The sequence below is a fragment of the Trachinotus anak genome, unplaced genomic scaffold, assembly GCF_046630095.1.
Source record: "Trachinotus anak isolate AG129_WGS33_773 ecotype Australia unplaced genomic scaffold, CSIRO_AGI_Tana_v1 ptg000014l, whole genome shotgun sequence".
NCBI classification, from domain to species: Eukaryota; Metazoa; Chordata; class Actinopteri; order Carangiformes; family Carangidae; genus Trachinotus; species Trachinotus anak.
This window is the reverse complement of record NW_027273865.1, coordinates 9,945,479-9,964,158: the sequence shown is the minus strand read 5'-3', so window position 1 is coordinate 9,964,158 and position 18,680 is coordinate 9,945,479. Positions and strand designations below refer to the sequence as shown.

Genomic DNA, 18,680 nt, shown 5'->3' with positions numbered 1-18,680 from the left:
GCATGAAAAAAAACTTCATCCCTGAGGCCATAAACGAGAGGACTCAGACATCTTGGTGTTAGATAAAACATTATGTAGTTAAAGTACCTGATATTTTCATATAAACTAAAATCAATCTGAAGCATAGCAGCTTCTATGAATGGGCACCACTGCTGCAGGAGACACAGCAGCAGCTGAAAACCATGAAGAGCCACTGTTTTGAGCCCTTTAGTTGTTGACTTTTTATCCCCTTCTGATGCAGCTTTGGCCACTTTCATTATTTTAACATAGGAGAAAACAATGATGATGGACATAATCAAAAACTGGAACTGATATGCAGCTGACCTCAGATTATGCTGCCATATGTAAACAAAAAACATCTCCAATGAACATAACTGATACTGTTTGTAAAAGCTAAGTGATATTGATACAATACAGATGGAGAGAATAAGAATGCAGGGCAGAGAGCTGAGGCCATGGATGATGAGGATACAGTTCATAGTATTGCGCATGGAACTCAGCTCTCCATGGCGCAGGGGCATGCAAATGGCCACATAACGCTCCAGGGTCATTGCTGCCAAAGTAATGGGTGTGAGTGTTAGATACAAAGTTACCACAACATACAGAGTGAGGCATATCCAAACTTGAACGTTAATGCGAAAATGGAAGAGGATGAGAAGGACATCAGACATAAATAACAAAAAACTATCCGACAGTAATGTAAGAGCAAATAAGATGTAACGAGCTGTTGTGTAGAAATATTCCTTTTTAAAAAAGGTTATGACGAGCAAAAAGTTGATGCAGAGAAATATCATCGTCAGCACCTGTAGAATAACGAACTTAACCTTTCGCAGGAAGAAATCATGACCAGCCAGTGAGTTGTTAGCAGCCATATATCTTCTTATATTTTCTAAGCAAACACAAACTTGTTTGAGGCACTGCCAAAAATGCACTTAAGTGTAATTATGTAAAATGTCTGTCAATACAAAATCAGAATGTGCAAAATTATCAAAGTTCATCTGAACTGCTCAGATACTGTGTTAAAGACAGAACTTTACCACACCCTCTTTCACATGTCTTCTGCTGAGCTCTGTGCAGCCTTCTGAGAAAGGGCCATGCATGATGATGACTTTAAAGAGTACAGCATCCAAAAATAACACAACATGAACTTTGATCACCTTAGTGCTGTCATTGCCACTTAACTCATCCCCTTCACTGACTAATGTCATCTAATTTGCAATTCACAGCATGTATGTAATGTTTGGCTCATGAAATAAGTTATGAGGCATGCACAGAAAAAAACCTTTAAATAAAGTTATTGGGGAAAAAAAGCCTTGAAGACAATGAAGTAGTGTATTCCAAAACAAAATTTTGTTCAAGCTCATCGTTGTTGATTTTTTTACTTCTTTGCCAAATAACTGAAAAAAAACAGCTGAATGACGGTGTTTGTTGATGTCATGAAATAGCTTGGGATCATGGTAGTTGTTGTCTTTACCACCATTGCCATAAGATTCTCTTGGTTTAGATTCCTTCAGTGTCAGACATTCAGGAGGTTTTTACCTACAGCCAAATTATCTGCAGAGGTGTATTCTCCATTACAAAATTGACCAGGAGATTAAAATTGGTAGAGACAACAAACAAAGCAGTTTCATTTTAGAAATCATAGATCCTCCATTGATTTTTCGGCAGACACAGGATGTCTCATGGGAGCTGAGGTGCCTACTATTTAGTGATGTGCAATCCCACTGATTTCCTTTCCAATCCAATACCAAGTGATACAAAGGCGGGTATCACCTATACCGATACAATACCGATACTTTGTACAAAAGCTTAACATGTTCAGAGAAGGGAAATTATATTTAGGCTATAACCATTTCAAATAAAACATCAGACTACGCTTTCTTTTTCTTTAATAATAAAGACAAATACACACAGTGTGTCATTTAGCACTTTCAAAAGATCAAAAGAAGATGTCCTTCAGACCAAGAAGCTTCGAAGTTGAAAGTTAGAAATTGACCTATCAGCATCTGAAGCAGCTCACAGTCTTCCCACACACATCACAAACTGCTTCGTTGTTGTTCTCAGAACTCAAGAAGTTCCACACACGACTTTGTTTGCATTCAGCCATCATCAATGTCAACACTCTGTTCAGTGGCTCATGTATTTATAGAGCTGTAGTTCATATGACTATGACAGGCAGAAGGAGAAGGAGTTCCTATCAACCAGGTATTATTTAGACTGGATCCCGGTGATAGTGCTGTTACTTTTTATTGTGTCCCTGTTGATGATAATAGACACATTTAGCCCATATTGTTGAGTTAAGGAATTGATCATGTCATGTGAGAAGTGATCTTTGAACAGAAACATTTGGAATTGGCAGTATCAATATTTCAGTATCGATCCGCACACCACTACTACTGTTTGCCTGGCTTTTTTCTCTGATATTTTATGATCCAAATGTCCAGTGAACAAAATCTTTCATCTGGTAAAAATATATTGTTGAAGCTTCTGGCATGCAACCAAAACACATGAGAGGAGGGGATAGGACATCACTGGCAGGCCACCAAATGAAAAGGACAACTACCAAGATTAAAATGATATTAAAATGGTATTTATTTAGGTTTGAGAATTGCTGTTACAGTTACAGATTATAAATGTAAATTGTGTCTTAAATTGTACATGTTGTTATGTGAGACTATGAAATGCGTCATACTAAAACATTTTTAAAACATGATTGTTCATATATACTACCAACAGATTGAATAGCAGAGATTGTCACTAATTTTTGATATGAATCAAAATTTCACTAATAAAGTTCACTAAATATGATCGAAAGCCCATGGATTGAAAATATACAAAAAACATTAAATCACTTACTATTGCTAGTCATGATTAATTAATTTATCAGGCTGTATTTTTGATCAGAAAATTACAATAATAAAACTACAGAATTTAGTTTTACTGTTTCTGTGCAGAGCATTTAGAAAAATTGTGTTTACTCAAGTGGTGAAACAGGTACTGCGTTTCTATAGAAAAATAACATTTTTCTTTCACTGAGAAAAAAAGGGCTTGTAAGGTTCATGTTTAATTTATAAGGCATGTGTATATTTGTTTAGCCAAGTATTGGCAAAGCTGGAATAGTTTAAGTCTAAATACATATATGATATTTGTTTTGTGTTGCTAAGCATGTTTCATTAAAACAATATAATTCTAATATCATTGAGAGTTTGGAAGTGGAACTAGAGAGTAACAAATAATTTTCAATAAGTCAAGCATCTCTTCTGCTGACAAAGAAAAAATAATTCACTTTTAGTCAGATTACTTGATAAAAATTTTTTCCCCTCACAGGGGTAAAAGCAATCAAAGAAAATTCACAAGACAGGAGTGGCTGCAAGCGTCACTAAGGCCCATGAGGATCATTAATTAACCCTTTAAGAGCTTGATAAAGTCTGATAAACTCCACGTCTTTAAAGGGCTTATGCCTGATGGACTGCATCAAGTCTGTGCAGCCACCTCAGCACAGGAGGCTTTGAACATTGATAACAAATCTGTGGCATAGGAATAACTTTTTTTACATTTATTGTAATACAGTCCATCTTTTCACAATTATATCATATTTGTTGATAGGTGTAAATGCTACAATGATGCCTCAAAGACTGCTCAACTCTTTGTACTCCATGTGTTAAAGCTCCATGGATTCCTCTGGATATTGTGTGTGTTGTCCGCATGTGCAAGTAACTTAACCCCAAATTGTGCCCAATGTGTCATCAGTGTATGTGTGTGATAGAGATGCACTGTGTATATAGCAAGCGCTGTATAAATGTGTGTGTGACTGGGTGAACGTGACTTGAAGTGTAAAGTGCTTTGAGTGGTTGTTAAGACTAGAAATGCGCTATATGAATGCAGTTCATTTGCCTTGCAACCATCATCGCTCCCCTGCCCCGTCTACCAGCCTGGTCAGAGACTGTGACTATCCTCTCGAGATCTGCCTGTACAAGTGGAATCCTGTAAGTTGGCACCTTGTTACATTGGTCTCTGTGAAATTATAAAGATCATAAATCCATCTGTTGTTAAGCTGAAACTTCCTGCCTCCCTCAAGATACACCCCAACTTTCATGTCCCATTGCTCAAGCCTTTCTGCTCCAGCCCTCTGTGGCCACTGGCCAAACCCCCTTGATCCCCTCTGGTCATTGATGGTCATCCTGCCTTCTCTGTCTGGTGGATTCTGGACATTTTCTCTATTCTTCTTTGCCACTCTATAATAGCAGTTCCCAATGCACAGTACAATTTCCTGTGTAAGCTACTGTTTTAGTATGGCGAAAAAAATAATTGATTTATAGCGTACAACAGCAACCTCCTAGAACAAGAACCAACATCACAAAGGCTGACACCCAACTACAAATCTCAGGCATGAAGAGCTGGACAGAATCAGGAGCTGACATTATCCCCACATTATGTCCCCACAAAGAAAAAACAAGGGTAGAGTCAATTCTGATCCAGAGACAACTAAGCTTATTAAATGCCTCAAGGCTGATGTTCTCAACGTGCAGAAAATGTTAAATGAAACATTAGAAGCAGCACAGTAAAGTCCAAGTACAGGCACCAGCTGCATGGTGATAGAGTTTGCCAAGTATGCAGATAAGCTTAGGTCAGTGACACATGTAGACACTGCTATCGCTGTGGACAAGAAAGCCATCTTTCTCATAGCTGCAGGCAGAGCAGACAATAAAACACGCCCTCTGCTACCCCACAATCCCACAGGGGACATCAGGATGCTGATGGCTTATGGAAGTTACCGCTCAATATTAACAGCACTTGGCGTAGCGCAAAGTGGAGGTAAAGCAGGATGTTATCAGAGAATGTAGTGTTACAGAGAGGAGACACTTTTCATGAGACCACTGTAGTAATTAAAGTTACTTAGAAAAAGTAGTTCAAATTATTTTGCAACATGAATACACGTGTGATACAAAATTATAACGAATTATAATACAAGAACCAACTTGTTCACAGGTCATACATAAACAAAACAGTTATTTCCTCAAGCTAACATCTGGGAGGTTGATGCTGTGTGAGCACTGAGCAATGCCCTTAGTGTTTGCACATGCACTACACAAAAGTCAAGTGTGGTGGTGGTGGCCGCCTGACAAATCAGTGCTGGGCATGCCTTCACAGCGGCAAGGATGAAAGCAAGGGTGAAATAAAAACAAAGAAATAATTCCTTTTCTTTTATGACGAGAAAATGTTTGTACTTAGCTACAAAATGCAGTTAAAATACTAGTTTCATTACATGTTGTTCACTATTCCTCAACATTGCCAACTAACCTGAAATTACTTTGAAGTACAACAGTTTCTATGAACAGGAACCACACCTGGATGAAAGCATGAAGAAACACTGTTTAGTTGACTTTTTTTCTCTCCTGATGTGACTGTGGCATGCAGAGAAGCAAAGATATTGAAAAAACTTGTTAACTCAAATAAACAATGATTCAATAACACAAAATGATTCTTTATCTTATATTGTGTCTTAAATTTATTATTTTGCACATTGAGACTATGAGATGACGGTCAAATATTTCTAAAACATGGCGCATATTTACTCAATTGCAGAGATGCTATGTAATTCCTAAAATGTTTTAATAGAATTAAAATTTCAGCATTAGAGGTACAGTGTTTGTTCCCATAATTGTAATATTTAGTTAAGCTTATCTGTGAAATTTATTAATTGCTATACACAAGGCAAATATGGTACAGCTTTTCAACTCACAAAAAAAAAAAAAAAAAAAAAACTTGTCATGCCTGATAATTAAACATTTTGTAGTTTAAGTACCTGAAATTCAAGAATATTCAGAAATTAATTGAAATTACACTGAAGTGCTGTGGCTTCCTTGAATGTGCTCCACAGTATAAGTAATCTGAAGCATAGCAGCTTCTGTGAATGGGCACCACAGCTGGATGAGACAGAGCAGCAGCTGGAAACCATGAAGAACCACTGTTCTGGAATCCTTACATGGTCAATTTTTATACCCTTCTGAAGCAGCTTGAGCCATTTTCATGATCTAATTGTGATTTATAGGATACCAGATGTTGTTGCCTTTTGTATTTTTTATTTTACCAGGCAAGACATAAAGAACACATTCTTATTTAGAACAAAAAATAAAAAAATAAAACAAAACAACAAAAGTCATCATGTGGTCATGACGGGCAATATATTTAGCTTCCATTTTCATGATGTACTGCAAATGTATTAACCATAATAAGGGTATAAACAATATATGAAATAATTACTGAATCTAGTACAAGGGATTCTGGCACAAACAGTGACTGATCAAACTTATCTGCAGAGGAAACAAATGTGACAGCATGTGATTTTTCTAAGCTAATTATTCATACTATGAAACAAAGAATCATTCTGCCTTGAAAATACAAAAGCCAATACCAAAAACCCTTAGTCCCTCCAGCTCAATTAAATTCCTTCTTGAAGATATTTGACTGCAGTGTACATGGACAAAGTTACAGTAACATTATCCAGCGTATAAATCTAATAAGCTATATGGACTCAACAACTTGGACACAGTGAGGCTTTCTGAAGAATTAAATTAAATTTCACAATTTCCATCTTAAGCCACAACTGTGATCCACTATGTATAAAAACTTCATGACTGATGGCTTTCGAGCATCTCACTGATAACCATTACCAAAACCCCACAGGCCCACTGGCTCATTATCTGTGACCACCAGCTCATTTAGCCCAGTTCAACATCCACAGTTGTCACAGAGAAATATAGAATGGACACAGAATGCGATTAACTGTTGATCTAATTTGTCAAATATTTCTTTTAAGCAAGCCAAAGGAGGCGTAGTATTTCAGTGCATGAAAAAAAACTTCATCCCTGAGGCCATAAATGATAGGACTCAGACATCTTGGTGTTAGATAAAACAATATATAGTCAAAATACTTGATGTTTTCATATAAAACTAAATCAATCTGAAGCATAGCAGCTTCTATGAATGGGCACCACAGCTGCAGGAGACACAGCAGCAGCTGAAAACCATGAAGAGCCACTGTTTTGAGCCCTTTAGTTGTTGACTGTTTATCCCCTTCTGATGCAGCTTTGGCTACTTTCATTATTTTTATATAGGAAAAAACGATGATGATGAACATAATCAAAAACTGGAATTGATATATGGCTGACCAAAGATGTTGCTGCCATATGTAAATCATAAACACTTCCACTGAGCATAATTGATATTGTTTGTAAAAGCTAAGTGATGCTGATACAATGAAGGTGGAGAGAAAAAGAATGCAGGGCAGAGAGCTGATGCCATGAATGATGAGGATACAGTTCATAGTATTGCGCATGGAACTCAGCTCTCCATGGCGCAGGGGCATGCAAATGGCCACATAACGCTCCAGGGTCATTGCTGCCAAAGTAACTGGTGTGAGTGTTAGATACAAAGTTACCACAACATACAGAGTGAGGCATATCCAAACTTGAATGGTAATACGAAAGTGGATGAAGATGAGAAGGACATCAGACAAAAATAACAAAAAAATATCCGACAGTAATGTAAGAGCAAATAAGATGTAGCGAGCAGTTGTGTAGAAATATTCCTTTTTAAAAAAGGTTATGACGAGCAAAAAGTTGATGAAAATAAAAATCATCACCAGCACCTGCAGAATAACAAACTTAACCTTTCGCAGGAAGAAATCATCACCAGCCAGTGAGTTGTTAGCAGCCATATATCTTCATATATTTTCTAAGCAAACACAAACTTGTTTGAGGCACTGCCAACAATCTGGTTAAGTGTCATTATGTAAAAATGTCTGTCAATACAAAATCAGAATGTGCAAAATTATCAAAGTCCATCTGAATTGCTCAGATGCTGTGTTAAAGACAGAACTTTACCACACCCTCCATGTTGTTCACGTCTTCTGCTGAGCTCTGTGCAGCCTTGTGACAAGGGGCTGTGCATGATGACTTTAAAGAGTACAGTATCCAAAAATAACACAAAATGAAACTTCACCTCAGTGCTGTTATTGCCACTTAACTCGTCCTCCTCTTTGTCTGATGTCATTCAATCAGATGCACAAACCCCCTCAACAGGCTGCGGTCCTTCAGGACCAAAACCTCTCGCCACAAAAACAGCTTCTTCCCATCTGCTATTAGCCTCATCAACAAGGCTAGAGAGCCCCACTGTTGCTGATCCCCCTGATCCTCAATTGCACCAATCACCAGAAAAAATTCCTCGTATGTGAAAACATACTTGGCAATAAAACTGATTCTGATACCCCCCCCAACAGGCTTCTTTTGACACCAAGGACCTTTAAGTTCCTTACCCTGCTGTATGTCTATGGCTGAGCCCAGCCACTTTACCGAGTTCACATGTATCCACAAACCCAAAACCTATGGCCATAGGTGAGGGTTGGAACATGGATCATTAAATCAAGACCTTTGCCTTCGGGTTTAACTCCCTCTTTAATACAAGAGTTAAGCACAATGTCCACATTACTGCTGAGGTTGCATCAATCCACGTGTTGATACTCCATTTTACCATCACTCTTTAACTGTAGACCTCATAATACATGGACTCCTTCACTTGGGCAGCAACTCTGCCTTGAGATCCTTTCATTGAAAATCTCAATCAGTGACAAGGGAGGTTTTTGGCAGAGCTGAAAATGTGTTGATTTCCTACTGAGGATGTGGCCCCACCACACAGGAGAGCGAGAGAGGTGTGAAGGTTCCTTATGAGACCAGTGGCAGGTGAGTTGAGTGATCAGCTGTTGCTTGTTATCGAATCACACTCTTCCCTTAAACGTAGCCACTTGCTGAGCCACAAATGACTGCCACACACACAGGCAGTGTGTGTGTGCAGTCATCGCAATAAACGATATTGTTTGAGCGAATTGTCTGGTCAGTGTTTGTACTGGGGGGACTCACGGTGGCAGCAAGACCTGCTACAGTCGTTTGTCCCTATCCTGCGATACGCACAATAGGAACTTCAACAGTAATGCCTCAACGGTGGCAGGCACACTGGACAGTTGTCATCAGTAAGGCATTGAGGTTTCAAATTAGAACCAGTTCCAATCTTATGATTCCAAAGGAGTGATTAAGAAACTTTACTTTCGATTCTGCTTATTGATTCCTTTCACTGGCACTAATTTCAGTTTCAGTACCAGGACATGTTGAGTATACCAGTGCAGTACGTGGCTTATTATATTTATTTTGTGCAAGGTAGGACATACAACTAACATGGCAAAAACCTTGGCCAATGCAGTTTAGACATTCCAACTAGCTGTTTATAAGTTGGTTTTTAGGCTGTTGTCATGCTTTCAAACAGAATATGAATGTTTTTTTTGTCAAAGTTTTTTAAAATATTTTTTTTTTTTTTTATGGAAAATAAGTTATTTCTGTGAAATAAGCATGTCCCCTATTTTGACCGTGCCCCTCAAAGAATTGAAATTGAGAATCTTTCAGAATCCAAATCAATAGGCAGACTCATGTTCTGCATTTCAGATGGTAAGATGGCTTGACTTAAGACATCATTTCAGTGTGTCCATTGGCAGCACAAGGAGAAGAGGGTCGAGTAGGAAAGCAACTCTCTAAAACACTATCTCCATGAAGATTAAGAGATGGCAAATTCAGCAAGTAAAGCATCGGTGGCATTTACAGTGAGAGATGTGCAACCTTGTGTTTGGTTTATGCTGCACTTCACGTTTATGGCCTTTGACAATTTTTATACAAAAATAACTTCATTTTGTGTTTGCACTGATTAGAAAACATTTCCTTTTAATTAAGTCTTTACAATGAATAGGGGTTTATATTCTTTATGTTCTTAGCCAAAATTTCTTTAAAGCAAATTGTTAATTTTTTACTCTTTTGCCAAATAAATGAAAAACATATTGAAATTGGCAATGCAGCAGAAAGTACCAAACTGCACCAAAAACCGTAATTTTGTAACTGAACCCTGAATTTTTTGCAAACTGTTGCACCCCAAACTGATTCTTGATTTTAAAATGTTCATGTTGATTTATGAGACTATGAAATGACAGTCACAGTAAATTTTTTTTTTTTTTTTTTTTTTTTTTTTTTTTTTTTTAAAAACCCTGGCTGTTCATATTTGCTACCAACAGATTGAAATGCAGATATTCCCACTAATTTCTCACGTGTTTTAGTACAATCAAAGTTTCAGTAATGCAGTTACATTAAATATGAAACTGTTCAGTAGAAAACAGTTTAAAAATCCATCATTTTAATATTTGGTTAAAAGTAGAGCAAAACAATTATGCCCCTCCTTTCAGTGCTCCTTCAGATGCTCCACCCTCCAAATTCATTGACGTACATCGCCAAAACAGCCACACAGCGGTGGAATCCAAACCATTTTAATGGGTGTGGAGGTGGATACTCCTTCTCATAGCTGAAAGCTGAAAAAACTACAGGTGCAGACAAGAGGACTATAGGTCTCGGCAAACAAGGAAGTTTAACGTTACCTGGCATAGCATTTCAAGCTATGCATGAGTCTTTAGCTATGAAATCTTTTGCACACTGTACAGACAAATACCATGACACAGAGTAAACACTAAGACAGGAAACTCTTACAGTTGCTGCTGCAGAGCTGAAACATGCTGAAAGAATGACAGTTACCTATACTCACAACTCTCCTGCTACTGTGGCTAACATTACACTAACATGTTGGCAAACTACAAAGTAATACGACCATCTGTGGGCAAGTAATTTCATGTTACTGGATGCGCAACTCAAATACTAGTGAACAGGACAACGCAATACTGACCTACTGGCTCTGTAAAACATAGCAAAGCTAATGTAACCCACTTGTCAGGCAGAAACACAGACACCTCTAAATCTCTCATGCTTTAACACTCAGTGGTCTCTCTATGTGGCGACGCGAGGGGGAGGAGGACACACACCTCTAGGTTTTATACATAACAAATACTGTAATCCGACAACGTCACCCTGGGAATTTCACCCAAGGAATTGCGAACCCTCAATTGATACCAGATATTTCAAAAAGGCATACAGGTTCATTATACTCAGGAGGCCAGAGACATGGTTCCATCCATCAATAATATTTATTAACAATTTAGTAACGTAAGGATGATCATTAAAACACAATTCACTCAGCTGCAGGGTAACTGAAAGCAACTGGAGCTTAGGGGCTTATTAGTGGCAGGGTAGGTCCACGGAAGAAGGATCCCAGGAGAAGTCACCCGAAAGCACACGTGCATACACACCCACACAAGTGAAGTCAATACCGGGAGACTGCAAAAAGAGGGCCCCACCACCACAGGTGACCAGCTCCTAAAACAAACAAAACATAATTAGGGGATTACAACTTCTAACCTAAAATATAAACCATTCAGTGGCCGAATGCTGAAACCTTGACACTGGTTATCAGCAGCTCTCAAAATGGCCTCCTGCCAGTGGTGTAACCAAGGGAAAAAAAAAGGAAAATAAACTAAAGAAAAGAAACTAGTGCTAAAGAGTCAACTCAATTAATAAATCAGCACTTAAACCATATATAACGATATACAAATTAAAGTGAAATGAAAGGGTAATCCCACCTTACAAATCATATGTATAACAAAATCAACTACACAAAACTATTTGTTAATAAACAGCTGTGTGACTGCACTCACACAACATAAACCATACCTGAATAAGGCTGCTTGGATGGCAGCTGTATTACTGGAACAAATAATAAATCACAAATAATACAAACAGAAAGAAAAATAAACAACCAGGCTGAAACGTAGATACAAAATTACAAATAAATCAGAACACCACAAATAGAATCCTGCTCACGATCACATTTCTTACCATTCACACTTAAAATGGGCCCAGGTTAAAATAAACACAAAAAAACATTAAACGATTACAGGCCAAACTACTAAGAGGAAAACAGCCAGAGGCAAAGCAGCAGCGTCCTTGCTGTGTGCGCCACGACAGCAGCGTGAGCTCTCACCCGCAGGAAGACAAGGGAATCTGCAGGCGCTAGTCTGATACCCCAGTCATTACCTGAAGCCAAACTGTTTGTAAAATGCCACCGGCAGGAAGTTTGCGGCACAATGAAACTGGGGAGGAACCTACCAGCGGCGATCAGCAGAAAGGTCACTGCTCAGCACACAGGAAGCAACAGCCAGGAGATCTATAAAGTCATAAGCAACCAATATAAGCAGCCTCGCAACAAGGACATGCCAAATTGCAAACAATAATGGAGATTCTCTCCTACCTGCGGCAAAGCGGAAGCAAGGTGCGCCGGAAACGAGGCGCGTGCTCTCAGCAGGAACGGAAGAGCACACGAGAGTGACCCACTTTTTATAGTGTGTCCCCTTATGGTGATTGGTGAATGATTACCAAGTGGTCTAACAGAAAGATCCTCTTAAGCCAAAAGCCGCTACAACAAATCTTTATTCTAGTCATGACAAAGTCTGGTTGGCTGCCATATCACTGGGCCAGTGTAAAGTGGGATGTCACATCAGTCGGCCAGACTGCGGTACAGTTGGAAAGATATTGGCAGATTCGAATTTCCGGGATCAATAACTCTTAAGTGAAACGTTGTTAAAACACAAAACACGCATATTTTCAACCATAGTAAGATAGACAACGAGCTACAACCTAACTTTCATCAAAACGAGCCATCCTCGGAGCCACACCAATAACATTGGTGCAGCGCAGGGACCGTCTACAAAGTGCAACACCGAAAAGAGACATTACAAAAATATTCAATAACCTCACTATGATAGAGTGCAGTGTCACCAAACTCACTACACATTTCATTGGTGTCCTACAGATTACACTACAACACTTGGTTTGAGAAATGTCTTCCTTTTTAATTGTATTAATTGTAAGGTAAATTGTAGTGGCCCCAAATTCTCCTCAAACAGCGGGATATCCCTGGTGGTCAGTCAAAATCTAGTTTTTAAAACAGTTTTACTTTGATTTATTTTAACAAAACCATATAAGAAGCTGCCCCATTTGCTGTCAGCAAACCAGAATGCTGGTTAAATTGACGTACAGATTTAAACACACAATCCATCTTATATTTACTAAACTGCGTCTTCTGGATGAAAATTTGGTTTGGGAGACCTTCCTGTGGTCAGGAGTTGAAGTGTGATTCACTCTGAACAGTTTACTCATGCCTAACAGTCTCAAATGAAAAATAATTTCAAGGATATTATTTGTGAACCTTCATTTTTTTTATGACCAATGAGTGAAATATATGCAATCACTTTTGACAAGCACTGATTACAAGTTACATTGGTACAAAGTACCACGTGATTTGGTTTTCATCGGCGCAGCTATGACATTTTGTATTAACTTTGCCTTGAATAGAAATATACTCACACATACATTAAGGTAATAGCCATCAAAACTAGTTCACTCTTTTCACTTCAAGTAACTCATATAATATATTTAAAATATACATGTACAGTATATATACACACACACATGGCAAAAAAAAACAAAACAAATTCAGTCACTCAGTGGCCATAAGACATGAACTAAGACCTGAGACTGAAAAACAACATTTTGATTATCTGTGATACAATACAATTATATGAAAAATAACTACAGCAAAATTAACGCTCCTAGAATAGACACACACATAATGATAGAAATCCACAGTCCTATTTTTACATACAAAGTCTCCTATCTCAGGTAAGACCTCACCAAACTCACCTACAGCCTCTTTATGTAGGGTTGACAGTAACATTATCCAGTTTATAAATCAAATGAGCAATATGGACTCAACATGATCACAGTAAAGCAAACTACAGCATATAATTACATGCTGCATTTTCCATATTAAGCCATTACTGTGCTTGTATAAATATTTGCCAAGCATCTCACTGATTACCATTAATCATTACAGTGTGATGTAGGACCTGATGCTGATCTGTTACTGTGGTTTTGTGGAAAGAAACCTGGAGGCCTGCTGACTTATAATCTGTGAGCATGAAGACCAATTCAACATCCACAGTCATAGAAATATAAAGAATGGACACAGAATGTTATTAGCTGTTAATTGAATTTGTCACATTATATTTATTTGTGGCATAGTATTTCAGTGCTTCAGTGTGTGTGTGTGTGTGTGTGTATTTTCCATTGTCTCAGCCAGTGTGGGACTTCTGGTGCAAAGACTCACTGACTGCAGAGGAAACAAATTTACAACATGTGATTTCTCAAGACTAACTATTTATAATATGGAGGAGAGAAACATTCTGCCTTAAAAATACAAAAGCCCACACCAACAACCCTCAGTCTCTCCAGCTCAATTACATTCCTTCTTGAAGATGTTTGACTGCGGTGTACATAGACAATGTTCACAAACATGCACATATGGACTCAACAACCTGTGCATACCTGTGCTTAACTATGTATAAAAACCTAAGTAATTATAATTATTCATAACAATGTCATGTAGGACCTGACTCTGATCCATCATCACTGATACTGTGGTTTTCTGGGGAAAAAAAAACCCAGAGGCCCGCTGACTGATTATCTGTGACCACCAGCCCATTAAGGCCAGTTCAACATCCACAGTTGTCATAGAAAAATATAGAATGTACAAAGAATATAATTAACTGTAGTCAAATAATATTTCTTTTATACAAGCCAAAGGAGGCATAGTATTTCAGTGCTTGAAAAAAAACCTCATCTCTGAGGCCATAAATGAGAGGACTCAAGCATCTTGGTGCAAGATAAAACAGTAAGAAATTTAAGTACCTGGCAATTTCAAATAAACTTAAATTAATCTGAAGCAAAGCAACTTCTATGAATGGGCACCACAGCTGGATGAGACAGAGCAGCAGCTGAAAACCATGAAGAACCACTGTTCTGAGCCCTTTCCTTGATGACTTTTTATCCTCTCCTGATGCAGCTTTGGCCACTTTCATTATTTTAACATAGGAGAAAACAATGATGATGCACATAATCAAAAACTGGAATTGATATACAGCTGACCTCAGATTATGCTGCCATATGTAAATCATAAACAACTCCACTGAACAGAATTGATATTGTTTGTAAAAACTAAGTGATGCTGATCCAAAGAATGTGGAGAGAATAAGAATGCAGGGCAGGGAGCTGATGCCATGAATGATGAGGATACAGTTCATAGTATTGCGCATGGAGCTCAGCTCTCCATGGCGCAGGGGCATGCAAATGGCCACATAACGCTCCAGGGTCATTGCTGCCAAAGTAACTGGTGTGACTGTAATATACAGAAGTACTGCCACAAAGATAATGACACATATCCAAACTTGAATGGTAATATAAAAATGGGTGAAGATGAGAAGGATATCAGTCACAAACAACAAAAAACTATCCGACAGTAATGTAAGAGCAAATAAGATGTAGCGAGCAGTTGTGTAGAAATACTCCTTTTTAAAAAAGGTTATGATGAGCAACAAGTTGATGAAAAGAAAAATCATCACCAGCACCTGCAGAACAATGAACTGGATCGTTAGAAGCAAGAAATCATCACCAGCCAGTGAGTTGTTAGCAGCCATATATCTTCATATGTTTTCAATGCAAATACACACTAGTTTGAGCCACAAGGCATCTGAATTGCTCAGATGCTGTGTTAAAGAAAGCAGTTTACCACACCCTCCATGTTGTTTAGAGACTAAGGTCTTCTGCTGAGCGCTGTGCAGCCTTCTGACAAAGGGCTGTGCATGATGACTTTAAAGACTACAGCATCCAAAAATAACACAAGATGAAACTTTGCTCACCTCAGTGCTGTCATCACCACTTAGCTCGTCCCTCTCACTGGCTGATGTCATTTAACCCTCTGAGGTCTAAGGCTATTTTCTTGATTTTAATTTCATAATTTCACCTTTTGTAGGTACTTGCCTATAACACAATACCCAAGTGTCACAGGTGCTTTGTATAGACTGAGGCCCCTGAGCACTGTGGTAAAGAGATAATTTGGCCCAAATGCTGAAAAGTTGAAGTCCAGTTTTTAAAATGTGGCTTTAGTATGCTACACATGTCTCAAACTAAATTACGTAATTTTTTTTTTTCTGAGCTCTGGAATGCAGTCAACATAAGAGAGAGACGCAGTGGAGAAAGGCCCATGGTTGCCATGCTCGCACTCTTGATGGTGTCCATGAGAGGCTTTACACTGAAGAGTTTGTAGTGGTTGACTGTGCCCTTGTTTTGGACATTTTGTAGATCCTCATCAGTGTTGCTGAGATGAATGTTCAGGGACAACGTTCTGTACCTGTCCTGTGACTTGATCTGTACTGGACGTGGCAAAGAAAAGAGGTGATTCCTCCTCCAGTAATCTGCAATGCTGTCCAGTTTTACCATGGCCATATACGTATATAAGCAGTCCAAAACAAATATAAAATCCTCCTACATTAAAGTCTGTCCACTTGTATTTATTTTCCTGTGCAATCATTTTAGCAGCCTGCTTGTTTGCGTTCTCACACAGTGTTTGTACAGGAGAGAAAAGTGTAATAAGTTCAAGGGGTGTATATGTGGAAGTGAAGCTGAGCTGTGGCTCTGTTGTCTGATTAAGTTTAAACTTGGAAACTGGGGGAGCATTGTCAGGGTCTTTGGGGGTACTGGTGGAGTTGGGGAAGCTATTTGTGCTTTGGGGGCATGGGACCTCTTTACTGGCAGTGATGTTGAGGTTGGTCTTGACCTGGTGACAGGCAGAGTAGGAGGTGGTGCCAGAGAGGGAGGTGGTGGCTGCTAGGGAGATGCCACATGTGATGTACTGGTCAGCTCTGAATCCTGTCAGTTTCCACTATTACGACCACTAGAAAGTTCACACTCGGTTCTCCTCTCTTCCTCCACATCCTCCATACACACACATACACACACACATACACGAGAAAAGTGTGGTAGGTGTGAGTCTCTGACTCTCTTGTCTGTCTTGTCCGCAAATAAAAGTTATGTGAAAGACAAAGTCTCATCTGCACAGAACAGATAACATAACATGATAACATAGTGAATGATCAAAACATACAGTTAAGGCCAAAATTATTCATACCCCTGGTAAATTTTGACTTAAAGTGATTTTTATTCAACCAAGAAGTTTTTTTCTGATTGGAAATGACACAGGCATGTGCCAAAAGATAATAAGACAATGTACAAGGGGTATAACTGGGGACCATTCATCTTTTGCCATGAGCTCCAAGTCTTTGAGGTTGGAAGGCCTCCTTGCCATCAGCCTAAACTTTGGCTCCCTCCACAGATTCTCTATTGGATTCAAGTCAGGACTCTGGCTGGGCCACTCCAAAACGTTAATATTATTGTCAGCTAACCATTTCTTGACCACTTTTGCAGTGTGTTTTGGATCATTGTCGTGTTGGAATGTCCAGTGCTGCCCAAGGCCAAGTTTCTCTGCAGACTGCCTGATGTTTTTGTTGAGAATCTTGATGTAGTCTTCTTTTTTCATGATGCCATTTATTTTGATTAGGTTGCCTGGCCCATTGGCTAAAAAACACCCCCAAAGCATTATGTTACCACCACCATGCTTGACCGTGGGGATAGTGTTCTTGGGGTTGAATGCTTCTCCTTTTTTACGCCAAATGAAGGCGACATCATTGTGGCCAAACAATTCCATTTTTGTTTCACCTGACCACAAAATAGAAGACCAGAAGTTGTCTCCTTTGTCCAGATGAGTTTTTGTTTTTGTGCCTTTATTATAGATCAGTGGAGACTGACAGGAAAGGGGATAGAGAGAGGGGAATGACATGCAGGAAAGAGTCGGACAGGTCGTGAGTCAAACCGGTGACTGCCTGCCAAGAGCGTCTTGGACTCACATGGTACGCACCTTAACCACTCAACTACCGGGCCGCCCCAACTAAAGCTCACTTTTACACAAGGAAATAACTTTTATAAAGTAAACCTTTTCTGTCAATTGTGTCAGACAAACTTCATGACTATTGGTACACAAATCAATTTTACATATTGCACATAGAAGCAGCATTTAGCCATGATGGCAACATGTACACAAAACAAACTTGCTATGATCTTGACATTATTTTTGTCAAGTATTTGTACAGCATGGTGCTCATGCTCATGCATGAGTACCAGTTAAACAGGAACACCAGCCAGGCTCTCGACTGTATATCATTCCCCTTCTCTCTGTCACCCTTTACTGATTTTTACCTGCAGCTGATTAGCTATCCATAAGGGATCAGGGTCAGAGGACTAAAAGAAACAGGGAATGAAGCAGTTTCACTTTAAAAATCAGTGATTCACATCTAAAGTGGATGCATGGACATCCATGACTAGATGGGACCATAGCTGCCATTTGACTGGTTGTTTTCTCTCATAACTTGAGATCCAGACATCTGATGATTAAAATCTTTCATTCAGTTAAAAATGACCTAGGCTCATTTTAAAATGTATCTTAAACAAGGCAAAATTCATTTTTTCCCCCCAATCTTTATTGAATAACATTCAGGGGAACTACAACGCTGACGTGTGCACATAGAGGATATGATGTCATTGACAGGAGACCAAATGAAACAGACTGTCACCATGATTAAAATCACTATTTCTCTGGTTTGAGAATGGCTGGAAACATTTGGGATAATGTAAGTACATAACTCAAAATATATATAACATTAGTCTAGTCATTTTTAGACATTTTAATGTGGAAAAGTTACATATTATAACTTTAAATAACATGCTATGTTTTCCATAATAAGCCATAAGTGT

General features: G+C 38.7%; 2 protein-coding genes across 2 annotated transcripts; both read right to left on the bottom strand.

The window, feature by feature from the left end:
- Positions 1-6,718: 6,718 nt before the first annotated feature.
- LOC139632316 (odorant receptor 131-2-like) lies at positions 6,719-7,563 on the bottom strand. The gene has a single exon (XM_071497191.1). The coding sequence runs from the start codon at positions 7,397-7,399 to the stop codon at positions 6,803-6,805; it is 597 nt and encodes a 198-aa protein (XP_071353292.1). The 5' UTR covers positions 7,400-7,563; the 3' UTR covers positions 6,719-6,802.
- A 6,858-nt stretch (positions 7,564-14,421) lies between these two features.
- LOC139632221 (odorant receptor 131-2-like) lies at positions 14,422-15,936 on the bottom strand. Its single transcript, XM_071497042.1, has one exon. It carries the CDS (start codon positions 15,509-15,511, stop codon positions 14,591-14,593), a length of 921 nt encoding a protein of 306 aa, XP_071353143.1. The 5' UTR covers positions 15,512-15,936; the 3' UTR covers positions 14,422-14,590.
- Between the last annotated feature and the right edge of the window lie 2,744 nt (positions 15,937-18,680).